Consider the following 22,497-nt stretch of genomic DNA (forward strand, 5'->3'; position numbering starts at 1 on the left):
CTCTGTTTCGCCGAGCTGAAGGGTTTTTTTTGTAAATGTCAGCCTGGCTTCCCTGGATTCGGGGAAACAATTAGATAAATAGAGTCAGTCCACAATTCGACCAAGAGAACTGAGGACCCCTGGTGGCTACTAGTGGTAATGACCGCAGTCTTTTGAGAAGATTATGAGAAACCTGATGGGGCTGAGTTAGGAAGTTGGGATGGACAGGGATTCCCCTCTGACTATATTGTTCCATGAACAAGTAGGCATTATTATCACCCCGTATTTCAGATGAGAGAACTAAGTTTCAGAGGCAGTGACACATGCCTCGGTAGCTGGTGACAGCACTCCAATCTAAATCTTCAGATTTGTAGTCAAATTCTTCTCAGCACACTATGCTACAACCAGTTCCGGGGGGGGGGGAAACCCTTAGAGTTAGCGGATCATTCTCCCTATTCCTTCTCTTCCATGCAAAGGGAGTAAAATACTGCTTGAACATGCTATATATCAAAAGTCAAGTTTCTGCAGACTTTGGGGGGAAAGCTGTGACCTACGCAAATTGTGAATTCCCAGCAAAAGTTAAGAGAAGCCCTGCAAACTCAGAATCAAAATTCTAGCAACTTCTCTCTCAATATTTGATCAGAATTGGTGTTGAAATATTGCATGCCACGAGTGAATGTAGGTTTATGTCTTCACTGTTGGACAACTTTCTGATTGGCTTGGGGTGAGCCAATAGAGAAAGCTTTCTTGCTCTCACAAAATTTTCTCTTGGAGAAATGGTTTTCTAGGGAGGAAGGTCAAGAGAGTATATAAGAATGTTTGTCCCTCAAATAGAAGAAATACATAAAGGAGTTTATGCAAAAACACTTGGAATTCCTCTTAGAAGACATTATAGACAGATGTTTTCAGCTTAGGTTGTTGTCAGGGAACTTCAGAGGTGCGGGAGACCACAGAAACTCCGATGCTCCTATTGGGCCATCCCTGACAGGCTTTATATAAACAGCTCTAGTAACAAGTCAGGACTTCACTGTCTCAAAATACAGTCTATTGCATTTTTAGCTCTGTTTGTTCCAAATATAAACCCCTACAGAAATTCAACTGCAGTCCAGCCTTATGCAGACCAGTGAGTGAGTGCACATGGTCAAGCCTGAGGAATGTAATAAGACACCCTGGGAAGCACAGAATTATTTATTTTATATACTTTTCCTTACAAACAGAGTGAAAGTTTGGGGGAGGGTAAGCAAAAGGAAGCCTTTCTACAAAGATTCACTTTTATTCTGCTTACTCTTAGAAAGCCTTATATAAGCACATTTCTCCAGCCTTAGAAATCAGCTGCAACCAGCATTTCAGACCCATGGAGAATGCTTGCCTCTTTCATGGCCCATGAGACAAGAAATACATACTTATAAGAAGATGGCCTTTCAAACATGACAACTGTGAAGCTCCTACATGTCAGGTTGCTCTAAATAATCCAATTTTTAACAAGTATATTTTGTTAATTGGGAATAAAATGGATAACATCTTTATTAAATTGTTTTTCATGGAAAATTTTAGTCAAATGCATTTTGCAAGCCAGGGTCTAACACCCATCCGCTTGTTTCCATCTCTCTTACTTGTGCCCTTGATTAGGACCTCACCTTTAACTTGAACCATTAGCATAGTTTACTTTGTCTCTGATTTTATGCAACTTTCATTATGATGTCTCTAGGAGTAGAATTATTTTTATTTATTCTATGTAGGATTCACCAGGCTTCTTAAAACTGTGGATTCAAATTTTCAGCCATCTTCTTCCCCATTTCTCTCTCCTCTCTTTCTGGGACATCAAGTAAATGTATGTTAGATCTTCTCACTCTATTTCTTATGTCTCTTATCCGCGTTTTTCTTTTTTCCACGTAATTTGTTTCTCCAGGCAGAATTGTGGACAGTATCTTGTGACCTATCTTCCAATTCAATAACTCTCTCTTCAGTTGCATTTTGCCTTCTGTTAAACCCATTCATCCATTAAATTCTCAGTTTTCATTATTATATTTTTTAGCTCTAGTTCTATTTGATCCTTTTTCAAATCATCCATATGACACTTTCTGTTACCTGAAAATATCTTCAAGCTTATCTTTTATTTTTTGAAATATGATAAATTAGTTATTATAGTCTATGTCTCATAATTCTGATGTCTGAAATGTCTGTGAATTTGTTTTTGCCATCTCTTCTTTTCTGCTGGCTGTGACTCACATTACATATTTTTCTTTGTATGCCTAGTTTCTTCTGACTATGTGCTGACATATTACTGAAAAATTATTTGTAAGAATGATTTCAGGCCTAGGATGACAGTACCTGCCTATAGAAAGTATTTTCATTTGCTTCTGACAAATGCCTGGGGAAACTACCTGTCCAACACTACTTTAATGCAAATTCAAGGCTTCAGATTCTTGGGACCATCAAGGTGATGGGTATCTAGACTACAAGTCCATGCAAGGGCTGGTTGCTACTGGCTCACCATTACCCTGAAAGGGTAGCTACTCAGTCTCAGTTTAAAGTGGCAGGAAGTCTTATCAAATTTCCCACTTGTTTGGGCCTTGGACTTCAACTTTTGTCCCCTTTTCTCAAGAGGGCACCACAACCAGAGCTCAGTTTCACAACTCTCTTATGATTCATCAAATGCCTTCAGGGCAAAATGACTTCTAGTGCCAGACTTCCCTCTCTGGGTTCTTTTCTTCTTCTAGAGTTTAACCTCACTATTTTGGGGTGGGTTTTTTTCGGCTTTTTCGAGATATTATTGACATATGTAAGTTTAATGTGTACAACATGAGGATTTGACACATGTTTATATTGTGAAATGATTACCACAATGAAGTTAGTTAACATCTCCAGCCACCCCACAAAATTAATTTTTTGGTGGGGGAGGGTGGTAACTTTCAAGATCTACTCTCCAAGTTTATAATACATTATAATTAATTATAGTCACTATGCTGTATATTAGATCCCCATAACTTATTCATTTTATAACTGGAAGTTTGTACCTTTTAACCAATATCTCCCTCTTTCTCCCCACCCTCAGCCTATGGCAACCACCATTCTACTCTGTTTGAGTTTGGGTTTTTTAGAGTCCACATATAAGTGAGAACATACAGTATTTGTCTTTCTCTGTCTGATTTATTTCACTTAGGGCAATACCCTCAAGCTCCATCCATTTCATCACAAACGACAGGATTGCCTTCATTTTTATGGTTGAATAATATGCCATTATGTATATGTACCACACCTTCTTCATCCATCCATCAGTGAACACTTAGGCTGTTTCCATATCTTGGCTATTGTGAACAATGCTTCAATGAACGTTGAAGTACAGATATCTCTTTGAGATCCTGATTTAGTTTCCTTCATATATATATATACCCAGAAGTGAGATTGCTGCATCATATTGTAGTTCTGTTTTTAATTTTTTGAGGAACCTCCATGCTATTTTCCATAGTGGCTGCACCAATGTACACTCCCACCAACATTGGAGAAGGATTCCCTTCTCTCCACATCCTCGTCAACACTTGTTGCCTCTTGTCTTTTTGAAGATGGCCATTCTAACAGGTGTGAGGTGATATTTCACTGTGGTTTTGATTTGCATTTCGCTGATGATTAGTGATGTTGAGCATCTTTTCATGTGCCTGTTGGCCATTTGTAGGTCTTCTTTGGGAAAATATTCGGTTCCTCTACACATTTTTGGTCAGATTGTTTTTTTGCTATTGAATTGTATGAGTTCCTTATATATTTTGGATATTAACCCCTTATCAGATGTGTGGTTTGTAAATTTTTTCTCCCATTCCATAGGCTTCCTTTGGATTTTGTTGGATGTTTCTTTTGCTATGCAGAAGCTTTTTAGTTTGATATCGTCCCACTTGTTAATTTTTGCCTTTGTTGCTTATAATTTTGATGTCATATCAAAGAAACAGTTGCCAAGACCAATGTCAAAGAGCTTTTCCCCTATGTTTCCTTCTAGTAGTTTTACAGTTTAAGGTCTTACATTTAAGTCTTCAATCCATTTCAGGTTAATTTTTGTGAGTAGAATAAGATGGGGTCCGATTTAATTTTTCTGCATGTGGTTAATCCAATTTTTCCAACACCATTTATTGAAGAGACTCGTATTTCCCCATTGAGACTTTTTGGCTCCTTTGTCAAATATTAGTTGACCATATAGGCATGGGCTTTCTTCTGGGATCTCAATTCTGTTCCATTGTTCTATGTGTCTATTTTTATGCCAGAACCATGCTGTACTGATTACTATAGCTTTGCAATAAAGTTTAAAATCAGGAATTGTGATGTCTCCAGCTTTGTTCTTCTTTCTTGGTATTGCTTTAGCTCTTCAGGGTATTTTATCGTTCTGTATGAATCTTAGGATTCTTTTCTTGTATTTCTGTGAAAAATGCCATTGGAATTTTGATAGGGATTTCATTGAATCTATAGATTAGACTCATTCCTTTTAGCTTTTTAAGAAGCAGAGGTAAACAATACTCTCCTAACTACTGTCATTGCCCTCAGTTTCTCTTCCTTCCCGTTTCTCCTTCACCAAGTAACCAGGTATTCTTCCAAGGCACCGTTCTGATTGAGTCATTCCCTTGCACAATCCTTTCAAAAGCATACAGTTGACTCTAAAATAAAAATCAAATTCCTTTGTTTGGACAATTAGGTCCAAAACTCTCTTGCTTCATATATTTATTGTGCACTGAGTGTGGGTGCTCACTAGGCCAGGTTCTGCCTAATCTCTTGCCTCTTACCTCTCTTACCTCTTGTCTTACTCCAAACATAACCTACACTCCAGCCAAACTGGAACATTCACTGCCGTGTGGCAGACCTGGATCCAGAACACAGATGGGCTAACTTCCAGGTCAGTGCTCTTTCTCCTACATCACGATCCCATAGGTGTAAGCCCATTCAATCTGGATATTTATGGACATTCTAATAAATTAACTAGGCAAAAGCTCAACAAGTATTGATGCAAATTATAGTGGCATTTTTGTATTTCTTGTTGTTTTGTGGGCTATTTGTCTTGTGAGTTAGAAATTTCAACAAAGCATTACCTCTAGGGAGAGCAGAAGTGGGGGAGGACCCTCTGGGATGTAAGGTCTGGAAGTGAATTCTTCATCATCAACTTTTTGGCAATCTTCATAGTCACAGGGGCACCTAGGAATAAAACTTCAAGCTTCAGGCTTGTTTTCCCCTGACAAATGAGGGACCGATTGCCTGTGGAATTTGATTCCAGGATACTGGGAACATCCTCATCTAAATAAATTTACTCCCATCTGCTGGCGGTTGCCTGAATTTCCAGTGGACACTGAATCGCACTAAAACAAAGCAAAACAAAACAAAACAAAACAAAAAACATAATGTTCTGGAAGTAGTCAAACCTGGAAATAGGATTCTAGTTTGGGTCTCTACTGTTGTGTGACCTCAGGCCAATCCCTTTTCCTTCTCTGGGCCTCAGTTTCTCCATATCACAATCCAGATGGTTGGACAAAATGACCCGGAATAGCCATTCCCACTTTTATCAAGCAAGGATTGTCTCTACAAGTGAGTGACCAGAGACAATGGGGGAAGAATTAATAGCAATAGGGATGAGTTTTATTGATCCATTCCTGTCTGTAATAGTCAGTGACGTGCAGGTTCCACCATCTTCTTTTATTTCTACACTCATGGGAGAAGGAGACCATTTGCTGCAATAGTGGGGCGAAGGGGAAGGAAGGTGCAAGGGTGTTCTGCTCGTGGAAAAAGGCAGGGAACTATGAGGCACATTTTTTTAAAGTTTGGTCCTGAGATGGTTAAGAAAGCGGGGATAAAGAGTTAAACACTTAAGTGTGGGAAACACTCAACCAACCAGGCAACTGAAGGTTTTCTGAGCACTAGTAGAGTCCCACCTCACTTCACCGAATACTGAGAGAAAGGAGAAGAGGGCTACATCTCTGTGGGGATGTTTTAGCTAACCAAGAGTGAACCTAAAGTTCATTTTCATTGAAACCCTTAGGAAGTTCAGCACTGGTGAACGTGACTGAGGTCACATGGCCCATGTGCTCTGAAGGACGTCTTTCTGAACTTCCTGTGTCAAGGATCTGAGAAGGGAAGGACAGAGGGGATTGGGTGGAGGAATTTCCCTATCCTCTGAGATCCTTTTGTTTCATAGGAGAGTGTTTGAGGTAGTGGAAAGAATAGCTGAAATTCCAGGTTTTCCACATGATGGGCCCCAAATGCAGGAGCATTAGAGTTGCCTGCTCTCCAGGGACTAACTCCCTTGAACATCTGAAACACTGGTCTTTGCCTTCTTCCCCTTCCATGGTGTCAGCCCTGGCTATGGGACAGTCACATCTCAGCGTGATCCCAGTTGGTGAACCCTTCCAGTTCCCTGAGCTTTGTCCTGGGGACCCAAATGTGTCCAGCTCTATCAGAATGTAGATTCAGCCAGGGCAGTCTAATTATTATTCACTCCCTCACCACAAAAAAACAAACTCCTGGGCACACGGTCTTCCAAAAGAAACGCACATTTTGCATTTTTGCAGAGAGAAAGAGCAGGACCCACCGGGTGCCCAGCCCCCTGCAGCCGATTCCCCTCCCCCTCCCCCGGGCCGGCCCCGCCCCTGTCAGTGTCTGTTGCTATAGCAGGGGGACGACTGCAGAGGCCTGAAGGGGCGGGGGGCGGGCGGTGCGCTGGCTGCGGGCGGAGGCAAGAGCGCGCGCCTTTTTGTGCGGCTCCTGGCACCTGCCGGGTTGGTTCTGCCAGGGCTACCGTCGGAGTGGGCGGAGCCAGCCGGGCGCCAGGCTGGGTGCCCAGTCGCAGCCTGGAGCGGCCGCAGACGGAGCGCACCTCGCACCTGCCGGGCGCGTCCTGAGGGCGCTGCGTCGGGCAGAGGAGGGCTGCTCCCCCCGGGTCCTGGGCTCCGGTCCGAACCCCGCGCTCCCTGCTCCCCCTACGCTCGCTGCCGTCTCCTTAGAAGCGACTCGTAGCGAGCCCCCAGCGCCCTCTCTCCCCGCACAGCCCACACTCCGTCCCTTTGGCCGGCGGCTGACGGCAGGTCCTCGCGCCCCCCGACCCCGCGAAGTGCCGTAGCCATGGGCATCCGCGGGGCGCTGCGAGCCGCTGTGCTGCTGGCGCTCGTCAGAACGTGGCTCGCGGAGGGCAACGACCTCAGTCCCACCCCGAAATTCCGCTTCGAGCTCTCCTCCACCGTGCCCGATGTCGTCCTGGACCTCTTCAACTGGTAAGCGGAAGCCGCCAGGCTGGACATGGCGGCGACAGGAGAGGACGGGCAGCCTCGGACCTCTTGGACGGAGCGGGCTGGGGAAGACTTGGACCCGGGCTCGCCGAGCCCTGGCGTGCGGGCCCTGCCTACAGGTCCCTGGAGGTTGGTGGGATGGGAGTGGGGGCCGCGGGGGGCCCTGTGCTTCAGCCCACCTGTTCCTGCGGCGCCTGACCTGACAGAGCCCCGCGTGCGCCCAAACTGCAGCCCCGGGGGCTGCGGGGAAAGATGCTCTCACCCCAAGGTCTGCCATCCATCCCCGGGGACCAAGACCCCTAGTAGCTTTTCCTAGTCACGTCCCTTGGCACCTGTAGGGTTGGGGGGTGGGGGTACAGGGGGATGAGAAATTCACAAAACATGGACAGTAGAGACACCTGTTTGAGTCCGGATGTTTTTTCTATTCCATGAGGTGCGTGCGTGTGCTCCTGAATATGTGTGTTGAGCAGTGAGGGACCTTTGCCGATGCTGCAGGTAGAAATTATTGACTCAACCTCGTCGTAGCCTAGACAGTGCGCTCGGCGGCTGTATAGCATATAGCCTTGTGGCCTGAGATGGGTGCATTTTTGTACTTGCTTCCTATGAAAACATTTGAAGATTACCTGTTTGATTTCAAGTTTGTTTGGGCCTGCAAATAACTGAATAGATGTTAAACAGTCAGCCTTTACGTGTAGATCACATGGAAATGTGTATTTGTGGTGGCCACAGATCCTGAGCGCTGGCATATGCATAATGTGTGTGTGGTCCTAAACAGGCAGAAATGCGTTGCTTTAATTCAGGAATCATTCGTGTGCACACTTTGAAATTTTGTCATTGAAGACGATGAGATTTTTATAAAAAGATGATTGAGAATAATGTTTTAAATGGCAAACCAGAAATGGACATGTATCAGGAAAAGGGGGGATAGCTGGGCAAGGTTCCAGCAGACAGCTCTGCAATGTCCTCAACCCAACATACCACACTGCGCTAGTGAACACACACACACACACACACACACACACACACAGTCGGTGTCATTCTTTGTCTATATATTTGCATCCTGATTATTTCTACATTTTTTTCATCTCATAGGGATTTCCCCTGGTGTGAATTTTATTAGAAAATATTTTTAATGAACGCAAAGTATTCCGGGGTAGAGTATACTTTATCATTCTCTTATTGTTGGACATTTATACTAGAGAGAGGGAGAGAGAGAAAGAGAGAGATTTGCAGAGGCTGATATTCAAAGATCCTAAGAGTCATGGTCATGCCCGGGGCCTATTCTCATTCACAAGCCCCCCATGAAGGACTAGGTGAATTGGGAGAGCACATCAGAGACTTCTGGAAAGGCCAGCTCTCTGCGGGATTGCGCTGGGTCCATTTACATGTGCTCACCCAAGACACGTCTAGGCTGGAAGCACATGCTTAGCCAAAGAGATGCCTGCTCCAAGAATACATGTGTTTTTGAGGATGAGGGTCATAAAACTCTGCTACATGAGCAAGGCTCTCTCTCTGTGTCATATGTAATATGCCAAGTCTTAGAAACAGAGGTGTACAAAAGCAAGATTCACATAGACGTGACAACAAAGTGCTGGCCCTAGCCTAGGTAGGGGAAATGTGCCTGAGCTAGAGAACGTAGACTGGTGGACTCAGCTCATGGGAGTACTGAGGGTGAAAGATGACCTTTCCTGGGGCAATCAGGTGCCCCTAGAAAGAGGACTCCAACCAACCTGGAAAGCTGCATCCAGGCTGATGGTAAAGTGGGGCTCCTTAGGGGGTTGAAGTAATCCATTTATGTGAGGGCTCACACCTGCCCACACCCTCTTCTCTCCACTTCCCCTACAGTTTCCCCCCATCCCCCCAATTCTGCCTGGTAACAAGAATCCAGTCTTTAGGCCCCACCCTTTGGATAAAAGCTGGGGAGGAGGAGGGGGAAAGAGGAGTCTGCGTCGCTGCTGTGCTTCTGGCTGACTCACTGCAGGGATGGAGGGGAGCGGGGAGAGACGTGTACATGTATGACTGTATATGTCTGCATGTGTGCAGGAGGGAAGGCCCTGGCAAGTTGATGCCTGGGGTGCTCTTTGTTGTTTGTTTTCTGAGAAGCAGTGTGGCATTCACTGTTGACCAATGTTTACAAATGACTTCTCCGTTTCAGCAAAAATTGTGCAAATGAAGCTATGGTTCACAAGATTTTGGACAGGGTGCTGTCGAAATATGATGTCCGTCTGAGGCCCAATTTTGGAGGTAAGACACGTCCAGATACCAGAGCTGAGACACAACAAGCCAGCCCCACCCAGTGAGCTGACCAGGAGCAGTCCTCTAGAGTGGACACTTGTGCCTCTCCAAACCCCACCTTCCCGACTCTGCAGAGACCTGTAGCAGAGCACTCCCAGGTCCCCAACCCCCAGGCCTTTCACTCTGCCCCTGGAATCTCTGCCACTTCTCTGCCTTCTAATGCAAGAGGCCTCTGCCCCCTCCACACTCCTTTACAGTGGCACGGAGCCTGAAGCACACTCCCTGGGGTGGCTGGAGAAGCTCTAATCCCACCAGGTGTGCTTCTCATGCTAGAGTTTTCTGCTCCATGTATGGGGAGGACACGTGTTCCACTTGTGAACACATTCTCTGCACCCTGGGCACTTACGCCGTTCCGCTGGCCTAACACCAAGGGCAGGGTCTTCTCTGCCTAGTTTACTTTGCCCACCTGGGTCCCAGGCACTTCTGCTTCCCCCCACCCCAAGTCCTCAGCTCCTACCAAGTTCAGTTTATTCAACATACTGCGGTCAGCGTGATCTTTATTAATCCCACCTAATCACCTCAGGAACTTCTGATGGCTTTATTTAACTGCAAAATAAAATCTAAACTCCTTAGCCTGGCTCTCAGATCTTAAGCACAAAGATGAGAAATGACAAGGAAACGGAAATACAAACCTCCAGGAAGCCAATACATCAATTTCTCCTCTTATTTCTGCCTAGCCTCGCCTCCCCTGACGACCCCTGGCTTTGGAAAGGGTGACTGGCTTCCATCACACAGCTTTAAAGTGACAGGCAACCTTCCCCGACCCCACAGAACAGGAATAGCATTCTCTGGCTGAGGGGACACACAAGAAACCTAGACCACGGACAGACAAGAGGAAGGGTGCATTAAATAGACGTTAGTCACATTTTGGCTCAAAGGAAACAGAGAAAGAGCTAAAAAGTAGGGCGGCTAAGTCAGAGAAAGCACTCTCCTTCCTGCAGGTGGTAGAACTAGACACCCAATCTAAAGGGTTAATGAATGCTAATACTCACATTTGTACCTATGAATAGAGGTCTTCTGAATACACAAAGCCTCGACCCTAAAGGGCACACAGCTGTTAGCACTTGCCTTTGTGCTAGACCACTGGGGGCTCTGTGATTTGCCTAGGGAGCCCCCTTGAAAACCAGGTTGATCGCCCTATGCCCTAAGGTTTGGAGGTGGGACATTTGACTGGTATCCCATTGGCTGCTTTGCTTCCTCCAAGTGTGAGGGGACTGGGAGGCTGGAGTGGAGAGGGCAGAAGGTAAGTTCTTTCATTATAGGAATTCAGGTGTTAGGGCACGGCGAGCACTCCATTGCATGACACTGGTTTTGGACCAGTTGCACCAAAAGCAACAGTGGGTGTCAAGAGTGTAGCTGTTACATTTTCTCCATTCATTGTTTTCCTGTTTCTCAGCAAAGGCTAACCAACAGCCATTCAAGGACATCAAGCACATTCTCCCCGCTGCTTCAGGTTGGCATCTCTGCAGGCATCTGGGGCTATGGGGACAGAACAGGGGCAAGGACCACCCACTGGGGATTGTCAGGTGTGGCTGGCCCATGGTATCTCCAAGGCACCTCACCGCCATTTTCTGAGCTAACTTGGATTTGTTTACACCTGATGCCTAACCTCCTGGGTTACCTAAGCTTTATGGGCATGCAGACCTGGGGAGTATGGGAATAGCTGGGTCCCCAGTTTGGCCAAACAGTAGATGAAGGTGGGAGGGCAAGGACAATGCAGGACCTTCTAGCATTTAGACAGAAGGAGGAACTACAGGCTCTAAGTCTTGGGCTGTTTTATGGGGTTGGGGGGAAGCAGTCTGAAGTTAAGTAGAGTTTCAGAGCCTAACACGCAGGCACACACGCCCTGCCCCCCACATGCAGAGACATGACCTAACTGTGCTTAGGTTCAAATGGGAGACATTACTTCCTTGAGAAGAGAAGGAGGTTGAAGAGGAGGAGGAGGGCCAGGGAAAGTTAACAAAGCTGCTTCTTTCTAAGCTAGAGAAGTGGGACTCCATAGTGCTGCCAAAGGCAGGTCCCTAAGGACTTTGCTTAGCCCATCACCTGGTGTGACATAGGTGTGGAGTGAAGGAATAAATGGGACAGCTTCATCATTCCTTCATTTACCTCCTCTTCCTCTGGTACTCTGATGGATGCGAGGGAGGAAGTAGAGTTGGGGCAGCAAAGTTTCCAAGAGGGAGGGAAGTGATTGCCCCCTCCCACTTTTTCTGCCTTCCTGAGTCCATCAGGAAGGGCAGTGATGGGATATGGGACAGAGGCCATCACCCCAGAGATAGCATTTAGATACCTTACCTGGAAGCATCTTGTTCCCCTCTGTTATCCTTGTAAGGATGTGGGGTATCTTAGCTAAGCTCTTGTTCTAGCACATAAGGTATTCCCTCCTAATTTAGGTGGATAAATTAGAAAAAGATCCAAGGTCCCCTTCCTCCAGGCCACAATCCTGGGCCAAGACCCATGCCCTGGTGAGGGGAATGTGGACTGCACTTCAGTTCCCACTTGCCTCGTCAACTGGGAGTCTCTGGACAAAGCTGGGTTCAGCTCCCCAGGATTCTGCTGTAAGTGATTAGATTGCCTGAGCGACACAGAATGGTCTAGGATTATAAGTTTGACACTAGAGTGAGGTAGTTGAGGGGATGACTGCCTGGCCCTTCTGGGGCTTGTTGCCTGCGTAACACAGTCTCCATCCTCATCTAAACGCATGTGGGGAGCCTGAAAGGCTGTAATAAAAAAAACTGCCTTTCTAGAAGCCCCTGTCACTACATAGCGATCATTCACAATAGCTGTGAATGCTATGCCTTTACACAGAGGCCCATTTACTTCTCAGCTGCCATTCATACGTGGATTCCCAACAGCACTTTGCAGCTCAGCTTCTAGGCAGCCAGCTTGCAGTGAAGCCAGCAGGCTGAATTGGAAGCGTCACACGTGTTTCCGTAACAGCAATGTGATGTAACACACATAGAATAAGGGCTTAGCTGTGAGGCCCAGTGAAGAGAGTTTTGAGTCAATGAGGAAACAATTAAAATGTCTTTTTCTGCAGTACTTTATAGTTTAGTACATATTTGCACATCCATTATCACATTTGAATGGGCGGCGCTAACACCTGGTCCTGAAAGAGGAAGCCAGACACACACACACACACACACACACACACACGCACATGTACACGCACAAATTCAATCACAGTTACATATTAACACACACACACGCCCTCACCCATGTACTCACTCACATGAACACGCAAATTCACTCACACACATATACACCCTCACACACACTAACACACATGCTCGCACATTTGCATACACACATGAACATGTTCATACATTCATTCCCACACAAACATGCTCATATACACAAACACAAAGTCACACACACACATAGACACACACACACTCACACATGCTTTGTCATTCACACACATGAACATACCCACATGCACACACACACACACGTCTACATATTTACCAACTCAGAAACACACGCACCTGAACATGCTCACACATTCACTCATACCTGTATAGTGACATGCTAACACATATGAATGTGCTCATGGGTTCACTTGCACATCAGCATGGTCACACGCTCACTCACACACAAACACACTCACACATTCAGCCACGCTCACATGGACAAGTTCACAGATTTTCTCAAGCACATAAACCTGCTTACATACACCCACACTTACACACTCACAGTTATAAGTGTGATGGGTGTGAGTGTAGAAGTGTAATCATTTATCACACTTATCACTTGCATGTGAACAAGGTCACACACACAAATGCATTCACGTATTCACACAATGAACTTGCTCACTCACACATACATACACCCATAAGTTCACTTACATTCCCAAACACAACTTTACACACACAAACATAATCATGCATTCACTCACACATGGACATGCTCACAAGTACACTAACAAGTGAAGAGGCTCACGCAAATAACCTACATATTCACTCCCACACAATACACTCAAATACACACACATGCTGACACATGCGTTCACCCAGAAATGTGCTCACACATTCACTTATACGGAAACATGCTCACATACATGAAAACACTCACAAATTCACTCACACACATACAAACAAGGTCAGAAACACACCCACGTTCACACATTCCCTTGCACATTAACAATGTGCATACACTCACACAGTCACACATTCTCTCATACATGATCACACAAACACATTCACTCATAATTCACTCCCACACAACACACTCAAGCATACGAACATACTCATGCCTTCTCTCACACACAGACATGCTCACGTACACTCATGTGCACACTGACACATTCACCTGCACAAGAATACATGCACAGATTTACTCAGGTATGTGAACATGCTCACGTACACTCATGCGCACAGCTCACGCATCATTCACACAAAAACACACATTCACTCACACATGGACACATTCACATGAACTCACACAAATATGCTCATGCACGCCACAAATCTTGTTTTGGGGCTCATTGCTGTTAAGTTTTTAATCAAGGAAATGTTTAGAAAAAGAGTGCTTCATTCCCTTATTTTTTTCTTCATTTTGGCCTGACCCTTTCTTTTCAGCATATTGTGAGCCAGGCCCTACTCTAAGAGCTTGGCTTGCATTAACTATGAGATAAGTGCTATCATTATCCCCATTTTACTCAAGAGGAAACTAAGCTCAGAGAGGTTAGGTAGCTTATTCAAGGTCACATAGCTAGTAAGTGCCAAAATGGGGTTCAAACTTCAGGCAGTCTGGCTCCTGAGTCCATGTTTTATCCTTTTTCCTACCCTGCATGTAACAGTGTCTTCCTGTATTGTAGGTGCCCCTGTGCCAGTGGGAGTATCTATCTATGTCTCCAGTATTGAACAGATCTCAGAAATGACCATGGTAAGTGTGTCAGCTCCAGCCATGAGACAAGGAGCAGGGTCATACGCCTGTTGTTCTGACCTGCAGCAGAGGCCACATAGAGGAACACAGTAGGTTTGGGAAACTACAGCCACCTGAAATCAAAAATAAATACATCTAGATGTATTACAGACATAAAAGTGAAAGGCTTATGATGTTTTTAAAATAAATATAATGTAGGATATTCTTTTAGTGTCTATGAGATAGGTAAGGACTTTTTTTAAGACACAGAAAACACAAACTATAAAAATAAATACTGGTGGGCTTCCCTGGTGGCGCAGTGGTTGAGAGCCCGCCTGCCGATGCGGGGGCCGCGGGTTCGTGCCCCGGTCCGGGAAGATCCCACGTGCCGCGGAGCGGCCGGGCCCGTGAGCCGTGGCCGCTGAGCCTGCGCGTCCGGAGCCTGTGCTCCGCAACGGGAGAGGCCACAGCAGTGAGAGGCCCGCGTACTGCAAAAATAAATAGATAAATTGATTAATTAATTAATTACTGGTAACTAAACTATATTAATATTCTCTTTAGCCAAAACTTCTGGCACTTCTGCTTTGCAAAATAAAAAAGCAAAATGAGTATGACAAGTTTGAAAGGATAATTCAGATTGGACTAAAATATTTGCAACACAAAGGACTGGTATTAAAAATACACATAATTCCTGTGAATTAATAAGAAGAATATTTTTATTTTTAAAAAATCTTTATTGGAGTATAATTGCTTTACAATGGTGTGTTAGTTCCTGCTTTACAACAAAGTGAATCAGTTATACATATACATATGTCCCAATATCCCCTCCCTCTTGCGTCTCCCTCCCTCCCACCCTCCCTATCCCACCCCTCTCGGTGGTCACAGAGCACCGAGCTGATCTCCCTGTGCTATGCGGCTGCTTCCCACTAGCTATTTTACGTTTGGTAGTGTACCTATGTCCACGCCACTCTCTCACTTCGTCCCAGCTTAGCCTTTGCCCTCCCCGTGTCCTCAAGTCCATTCTCTACGTCTGCGTCTTTATTCCTGAGAATATTTTTAAAGCAATAGAAAAATGATCAGAAAATGTAAACAAGAACTTCACTTTTGTGAAGAAGACCAAGCAGCAGATAAACTTATGAAAAGATGTTTGACTTTATTATTAATCAGTGAAATGCAAAATAAGACCACAGTGAGAACCCGTTACATATCCGCCAGACTAGCAAAAAGTCAAAAGTCAGACAATACCAATGTTGGCAAGGCAGGAGCATTGGGAACTCTTATCTGCACTTTATAGGGGTATAAACTGGAACTTTTGCTTTATAGTTTTTATTTCATTGCGATTTTGATACGTATGGTGTCATCACATAATAATACACATAGTATATTCATATAAGGGAATAGTATCCAGCAGTGCAAGTGAACAAATTTTAATTACACACATCGACCTGAGCAAACACACAAACATAATGTTGGGTGAGAGAAGCAACTTATGAATACATAGAGTGTGATTCCATTCAGAAAAATATTTTAAATAAGTCCAACTAAGCAATATGTTTCTTAGAGACACATAGACAATAAAACTTAGGAAAACAGAGAAAAAAGCAAGGGATTATTATCATTAAAATCTAAGATAATGGTTACTGCTGGGAGGTGTGGGAAATATGTTCTGCAAGAGACACGTTGACGATTGATAGTTATTGGAAACGATCTATTTCTTAACCTGAATGTTAATTATATGGGGCTCATTTTATTATTCGTAACATTGAACACTCTTACATATGTTTCGTTACGCATCTATATTTAGGATGTATTTCATACACCTGCATGCACACAAACACTGAGGACAGAAAGCTGGGCAACCTCACTTACAACTAGGATTTACCTTTCTTTCCTCAGGACTATACTATCACAATGTTTTTTCATCAGACCTGGAAAGATCCACGTTTAGCATACTATGAGACCAATCTGAACCTGACCCTGGACTATCAGATGCTTGAGAAGTTGTGGGTCCCTGACTGCTACTTTCTAAATAGCAAGGATGCTTTTGTGCATGATGTGACTGTAGAAAATCGCGTGTTTCAGCTTCAGCCAGATGGAACGGTGCGGTATGGCATCCGGTGAGTTCCCCCAGGGACCTGGGGATCGCCGTGACAGCCTACCTTCTTCCCACTAATTATCCCATGAACACACTCCAAGGGACACACGGAGGAGCCCAGTGCTTTCCAAATCTCTCTTTCACTGCCCCCCTCACTCAGTAGTCAAAGTGGAACCTTCAGAGTTTCCCACAGCCATTCTTGGCTGTCCTGTCCCCACACCTTGGCTTATGCTGTTGCTTCTGTCCGGAATGACCTGTTCCTCTTTCCACGAGTCTGAAGCCTTCCCATCCTTCAGTCCCTAATTCAAATGCCCTCTTTGTCAGGAAATCATCTTCGATACTCTCAACTGGGAGAGTTCTCCCTTTGCCTTAGCATTGAATGTATATTCTATTATTTATTTGTGTCTTTTCCCTCCCATGCTGTGAAGGAGGGGGACCTACCACATGACAACTTGAAGCCCCATTCCATAGCTCACCTCAGGTATATCAATCCCTCCTATCCATTTACACCCACTGCCCACATCGGTACCCGCACACCACACGCAGGCACTCCGTGTCACATCTGGTGCTTCAGCTGCTTCACTGCAGCGGTTTCCTCCTGACAGCTTTGCTGCTCCTTCAGCAAGAAAGCCCTCTTTCTGTCTCTGCATATTCCGTTTCCTCAAGGACCCTTCCCGTTCTGACACCCTGAGGTTTCCTGGCATGCCATACATCTGTTGTCATCGGTGTAAGTCCTACCAGACTTTGGGGTGTCTTTGTCGCATACAACTTCCCGCTCTCCTCCTTACACAGGTGTAACTCATCTTTCCTCTAGGAGGGAAGGAAGCGTACGGGGCGGGGCTGGGGGGGAGAAAGAAGGAAAGAAGAAAGGGAGGGAAGGAGGACCCAGCTCTAATGTGGGCAGCGTGGGAAGGTGTTAGGTGGGTCAGTCCTTGGGGCGCCTCTCCCCTCCCCACCCCTTCAGTTTTCTCAGGAACCGTTACTTGCCTGGGCTTGACTCACTTTTCTCTTCCTCTTGCTTTTCCTTTGCAGACTCACCACCACAGCCGCTTGTTCCATGAACCTGCAAAAATTCCCTCTGGACAAGCAGACCTGCAAGCTGGAGGTGGAGAGCTGTACGTATATCTCCCAAGGCCCCTTTTTTTCCCTACCCGGGGTTGGGGCCATGAGGAAGCCAAAGGCAAACTTGACAGTGAGAGGGCCTGCATATCTCCCCTACTCCCTCCCTCCCCCATTTCTCTCTCTCCTAGATAGATAGATAGATAGATAGATAGATAGATAGATAGAGACAGAGAGACAGAGGGGTTTATATACATATGGTATCAGGGAGAAGGTGGCCTTTAGGCTATAAAGAGTCGCATAGGGAAATGTGCCTAGCTATGGGAAAATTGTGCACAAGCTAATGGGTAGGAGCACATCTCTTTGCTGTGCTTTCCTTCCCGGATAAGAAACTTCAAACTGAGAGTTCTCTTTCCATGTGCCCCCCTTCCCTATGCTCAGACCCACAAAACACAAAGGTACCCCAATATTGCAGGTTCCAACTATCCTTTGGTTTTCACAAGCTCCTCTGGTGTGAAATCTGCCTATGCCTGCTTTCTGAGATTAATTCTGTTTCCCTCCCCCTCCTAGATGGCTACACAGTTGAAGACATCCTATTATACTGGGAAGGCAATGGGAATGCCATCCAGGGTACTGAGAAGCTGCACATCCCTCAGTTCAGTTTCCTGGGAAAGACGATGACTAGCAAAGAGGTGTTTTTCTACACAGGTGGGTCTGACCCCCTCCTTCTCTCCTATCTCCTGTCTCTTTTGTACCCTAGGAAACTCCTGGTGACCTCTGCCTTTGACCTCTAGACTCTCTTCTTCCCTCTTTCCTATTCCCTTCTTGTTCTGGACACATTCCAAAGCCCCCTTCATAAAGTCCCAATGGCTTACCCTCTGCCAACGAGGAAATGTGTGTGGAAGCAGTTGGCCAGGTTTGACACTCCAAAGGCCTCCTTCCAGGGCCAGCCTCTCCCCTTCCATCTGTTGTAGCTTTGAAATATCTCGTGTCTCCTCTCCCATTTCAACTTCAGTTGACATGGAGAAAGTGAGGAAGGAAGGAAGAGATAGCAGACTTGCTACGCCATATGGGCCTGCTGACACATGCCATTGTCACTGGCCTTGAGGCAGCAAATGGGGTCAGGTCTGCATACTGCCCAGACTGGAATATTAGAGGCTGAAGTGGCCACTGGTTTCCCCTCCACCATCCTGTACTTTACTCTGAAAATCCCCTCAACCCTACCACCCTAACACAAGTATGTCTCCCTGCCAGGTTCCTATGTACGCCTGATAGTGAGGTTCCTGGTCAAGAGGGAAGTCACCAGCTACCTTGTGCAGATCTATTGGCCTACTGTCCTCACCACTGTTGTTTCCTGGATATCATTTTGGATGAACTATGAATCCTCTGCAGCCAGGGTGACAGTAGGTAGGTCCTGTTCCCATCCCAGGAAGGAACTTGGGTTGTCTTGCTCAGAAAAATGTTGAGAGTAAGGAACAGTGTGTGACTGCACAGGCAAGGAAACAAGATGGGACCTAACAGGCACGCTACAGGTGCCCAGCCAATCCACAGCAGAGAGACCAACATTGGAGACAGATGTGAAAAACACATCGGGGTTGGGATCTTAGTATGTTGGGCCCAAAGTACCAGAATTCGTTATTTGCTAGATACATAAATGAATGGACAAGTCACAAATTTAGATCAGAAATGCAGCACAGGGCTTCCCTGGTGGCGCAGTGGTTGGGAGTCCGCCTGCCGACGCAGGGCACGCGGGTTCGTGCCCCGGTCCGGGAGGAGCCCACAGGCCGCGGAGCGGCTGGGCCCGCGAGCCGTGGCCGCCGAGCCTGCGCGTCCGGAGCCTGTGCTCAAGAAATGCAGCACAATAAACATTGATTAAGCAACATATCAAAATGCCCAATTAGGCAGCAGAGGGCTTCTAGATGAGCTGCTCCTGGCAAGTGTCTAATGGAATGCTGAGACAAATGCTATCAGAGTCCAGAGGAGGAAACGACCTAGGTAATGACCCAGGTCTTATCGGCTAAAACTGCAACAAGAAAGTATTGCTCAAACTGGGTTGTGAGGACCTCCAGGAGGGTGCCTGGAGCACAAGCTGGGGAAGTGGGGAGAGTAACAGAAAGACAGCTTGGGCTGACTTGGGAAGAAACTGAAATTCCATTTTAAGCAGTTGGAACTTCATGTATAAGCAACGGGGAGCATCAAAGGCTTTTGAGCAGTACCAAGGAGGGGCCTAAAGAGATCAGCTCCCAAATTTATTTGGTCCCACTCTGCAGAATGCCTGTGTATCCCCGACCCTGGTCTGCCTTCTCCTTCACCATCTTTGGGGCAGACTTTTCAGCCTCCTTCTTGAGAAGCACACGCTAGGCTAAACCTTTATATTTATGTAATATTTTAGGGGTCACAAAACCTTCTGAGGGATGGACTACAGGAAAGCTTACAAACTAGCAGGCAAAGGGGGAGGGGGAAAGGACCATCCTAGGGCAAAACGGGGCTGGACGTGTAAATCACTATGAAACCATGGCTGGAGATTTTTGACTTGATCCTGAGAGCAATGGGAAATCACTAAACTATTGAAGTACAGGATGAGTGTAAAAATGGGGGGGGGGAGAAGCAAAGACAGCAATTGAGCCAGGGCCCTAAGCCTGGTAAGCTGAAGGCCTTTTGCTGAGGGCCCTCCCAATCTCAGAGATGGCCTTTGCTCCCTTCCAGTGGGATGTGGGCCTGATGGCTTGCCAAGAACTTCAGCCACCTGAGGGGACTAACCCTGTGCTATGTTGTTTATAGGTTTGACTTCAATGCTCATCCTGAACGCCATCAACTCACATCTGCGGAATAAACTCCCCCAATTTTCCTGTATCAAGGCCATTGACATCTATATGGTCGTATGCTTCTTCTTCGTGTTCCTGTCCTTGCTGGAATACGTCTACATCAACTATCTTTTCTACAGCCGAAGAGGACCTCAGCGCTCTCAGAGGCAACTCAGAAGAGCCCAAAGAGTCATGGCCCGCTACCGCTACCAAGAGGTGATGCAGGTTTGGCTTTTTGACTGACAATCTGCTTTCCTTGAGCACTTCTTAAACCTAAGATTAGCACTTGACCCTTTGAAATTTCTTAGCTCCTTTAATCCTCATACAACACACACACACACACACACACACACACACACACACACACACTCCAGATAAGAAAGAAGTAGAACAATTTATCATCACTCCTTTATAGGTTGAGTCATCGTCCAAGGTCATAAGTGGCAGAGCTAGATTTCCCAAGACCTTTGGGCTTCAAATCCGGTCTACTTAGCCTGCCTCCAATGGCAGGCAATGAAGCCAGAGGGAAAGGGAATACAGGGAAGCTGAAAGGAAGAGACACCAGAGAGGCTGACCTAACCCTCCCTCCTTTGCTCTTTTGACTCCGAAAGCCATGCTGAGTCTTTTGCTGCTGGCAGTACATTAATGTCCCTCCTTTACAGGGAACTTACCCCCACCTGCCTGGGGAGGTCTTGCCTCTGTCCACTACACAGCACTCCAGAGGGAGCAGCTGCCCCAGGGGGGCAGCGAGAGCTATGAACTTCCCTTGCATGCTGACAGCCTCTCGGTCCTGTTCCTCAGCACCTTGCGCACAAGAGACCCCAGGAAGAAGAGGTGGCTTTCTCAGTGGAAGAGCCCATCAGTCATGTTACAAGTGCTCATGAGGAAGGTTCCCCCCCCCCACGCTCCCCGAAAGTGATTGTTTATGCAGCATTCGACCTCATGAGTCTATCCACTGTCTCCTTAAAGGATGACCAGTTTCACATAGAAGATGAAAATGGCTCTCCTCCCTCCAGACGGGTGTGGGCTGGCCTAGCAAGCCCAGAAAGCCTCGGCTCTTTAGCCTCCATCTCAGAGCAGGCACCTCTGGCCTCCTCGGAAAGCCTCAGCTCGCTGTCTTCTCGCTCGGGCCAGTCCTGGCTGGCCACTGCAGAAAGCCTGAGTGACCTCCCGTCCACCTCAGAGCAGGCCGTGCCCAGCTATGGCATTCGCGTTAATGATATTGATATTGATGACAGTGTTAGTCCTACTGAAATCCGCAACCGTGCAGAGGCCCATGGCCGTGCTGAGACCTGTGACCCAGAAGACCCTGAAGAGAGCTCCAGCTGCGATGAGAGCCAAGACCGTGGCCCCAGTAGGAAGCGTCTGCTTGTCCGCGGCCAGAGGTGTGTGCAAGAAGCAAACTACGACCTTGAGGAGATCCGTAACACCCTTGATGAGATCCATAGCACCCTTCAGGACATTCGTAGCTTGCCTGATGACGTCAGAGTTGAGAGTGGCTACCTTGACCTTGAGAAGCAACTCAAGTGTAATGTTGACAGTACCTGGAGCCTTTATGGTAATGTTATGGGCTTTGATCCAGACAAGAACGGTAACTCGGAGTCTGATGACAGTTCCCTGCCAAGCCCCGGGTGCTCCTTCGGTAAAGGGTTCTCTTCCAGGCTCTTTCACCCGGACCACGTCCCTAAGGTCGACCAGTGCTCCCGGCTCCTCTTCCCTCTCGCCTTCGTGGTGTTCAACATTGTTTACTGGGTGTACTATATCTATTAGTTCCGTAGCGGCCCAGAGTGACGATGTGCTCCTTTCATAGTTCCTTCTGGTTCCGTTTTCCCTTCTTTTCTTTGTTCGTTTTACTTTGTGGTTATTTCGGCAGTTGAATCAGTTCCACCTTTCTCTTTACAAACATGAGGTGGGGAGTAGTTCGAAAGGTTGTGTTCTGGCTGGAAGGAAAGGGATTGAGGAGGAGTTGGAGGTGAATAGCACAGTGATTTCCCTTTTCTTCAGAATACTGTCACGTTTTCAAAGCCTTCTAACATCTAATAGGCACAGAAAAGCCCCCTGGAAATGGAAATGTTTAGAAGACAGAGAGGAGCCAGACCTGGGGGACAGAAAGGATCCAAGCCCTGTACACAAAAACACTTCTGGGGGC

At 46.4% G+C, this 22,497-nt stretch overlaps 1 protein-coding gene across 1 annotated transcript; it reads left to right on the forward strand.

The window, feature by feature from the left end:
- Positions 1-7,065: 7,065 nt before the first annotated feature.
- GABRQ (gamma-aminobutyric acid type A receptor subunit theta) lies at positions 7,066-22,118 on the forward strand. The gene is made up of 9 exons (XM_007120072.1): positions 7,066-7,214; positions 9,385-9,473; positions 14,344-14,411; positions 16,287-16,507; positions 17,518-17,600; positions 18,115-18,252; positions 18,799-18,951; positions 20,326-20,569; positions 21,296-22,118. Exons 1-9 carry the CDS (start codon positions 7,066-7,068, stop codon positions 22,116-22,118), a joined length of 1,968 nt encoding a protein of 655 aa, XP_007120134.1.
- The last annotated feature ends 379 nt before the right edge of the window (positions 22,119-22,497 follow it).

This window comes from Physeter macrocephalus, chromosome 21 (genome assembly GCF_002837175.3).
Source record: "Physeter macrocephalus isolate SW-GA chromosome 21, ASM283717v5, whole genome shotgun sequence".
NCBI classification, from domain to species: Eukaryota; Metazoa; Chordata; class Mammalia; order Artiodactyla; family Physeteridae; genus Physeter; species Physeter macrocephalus.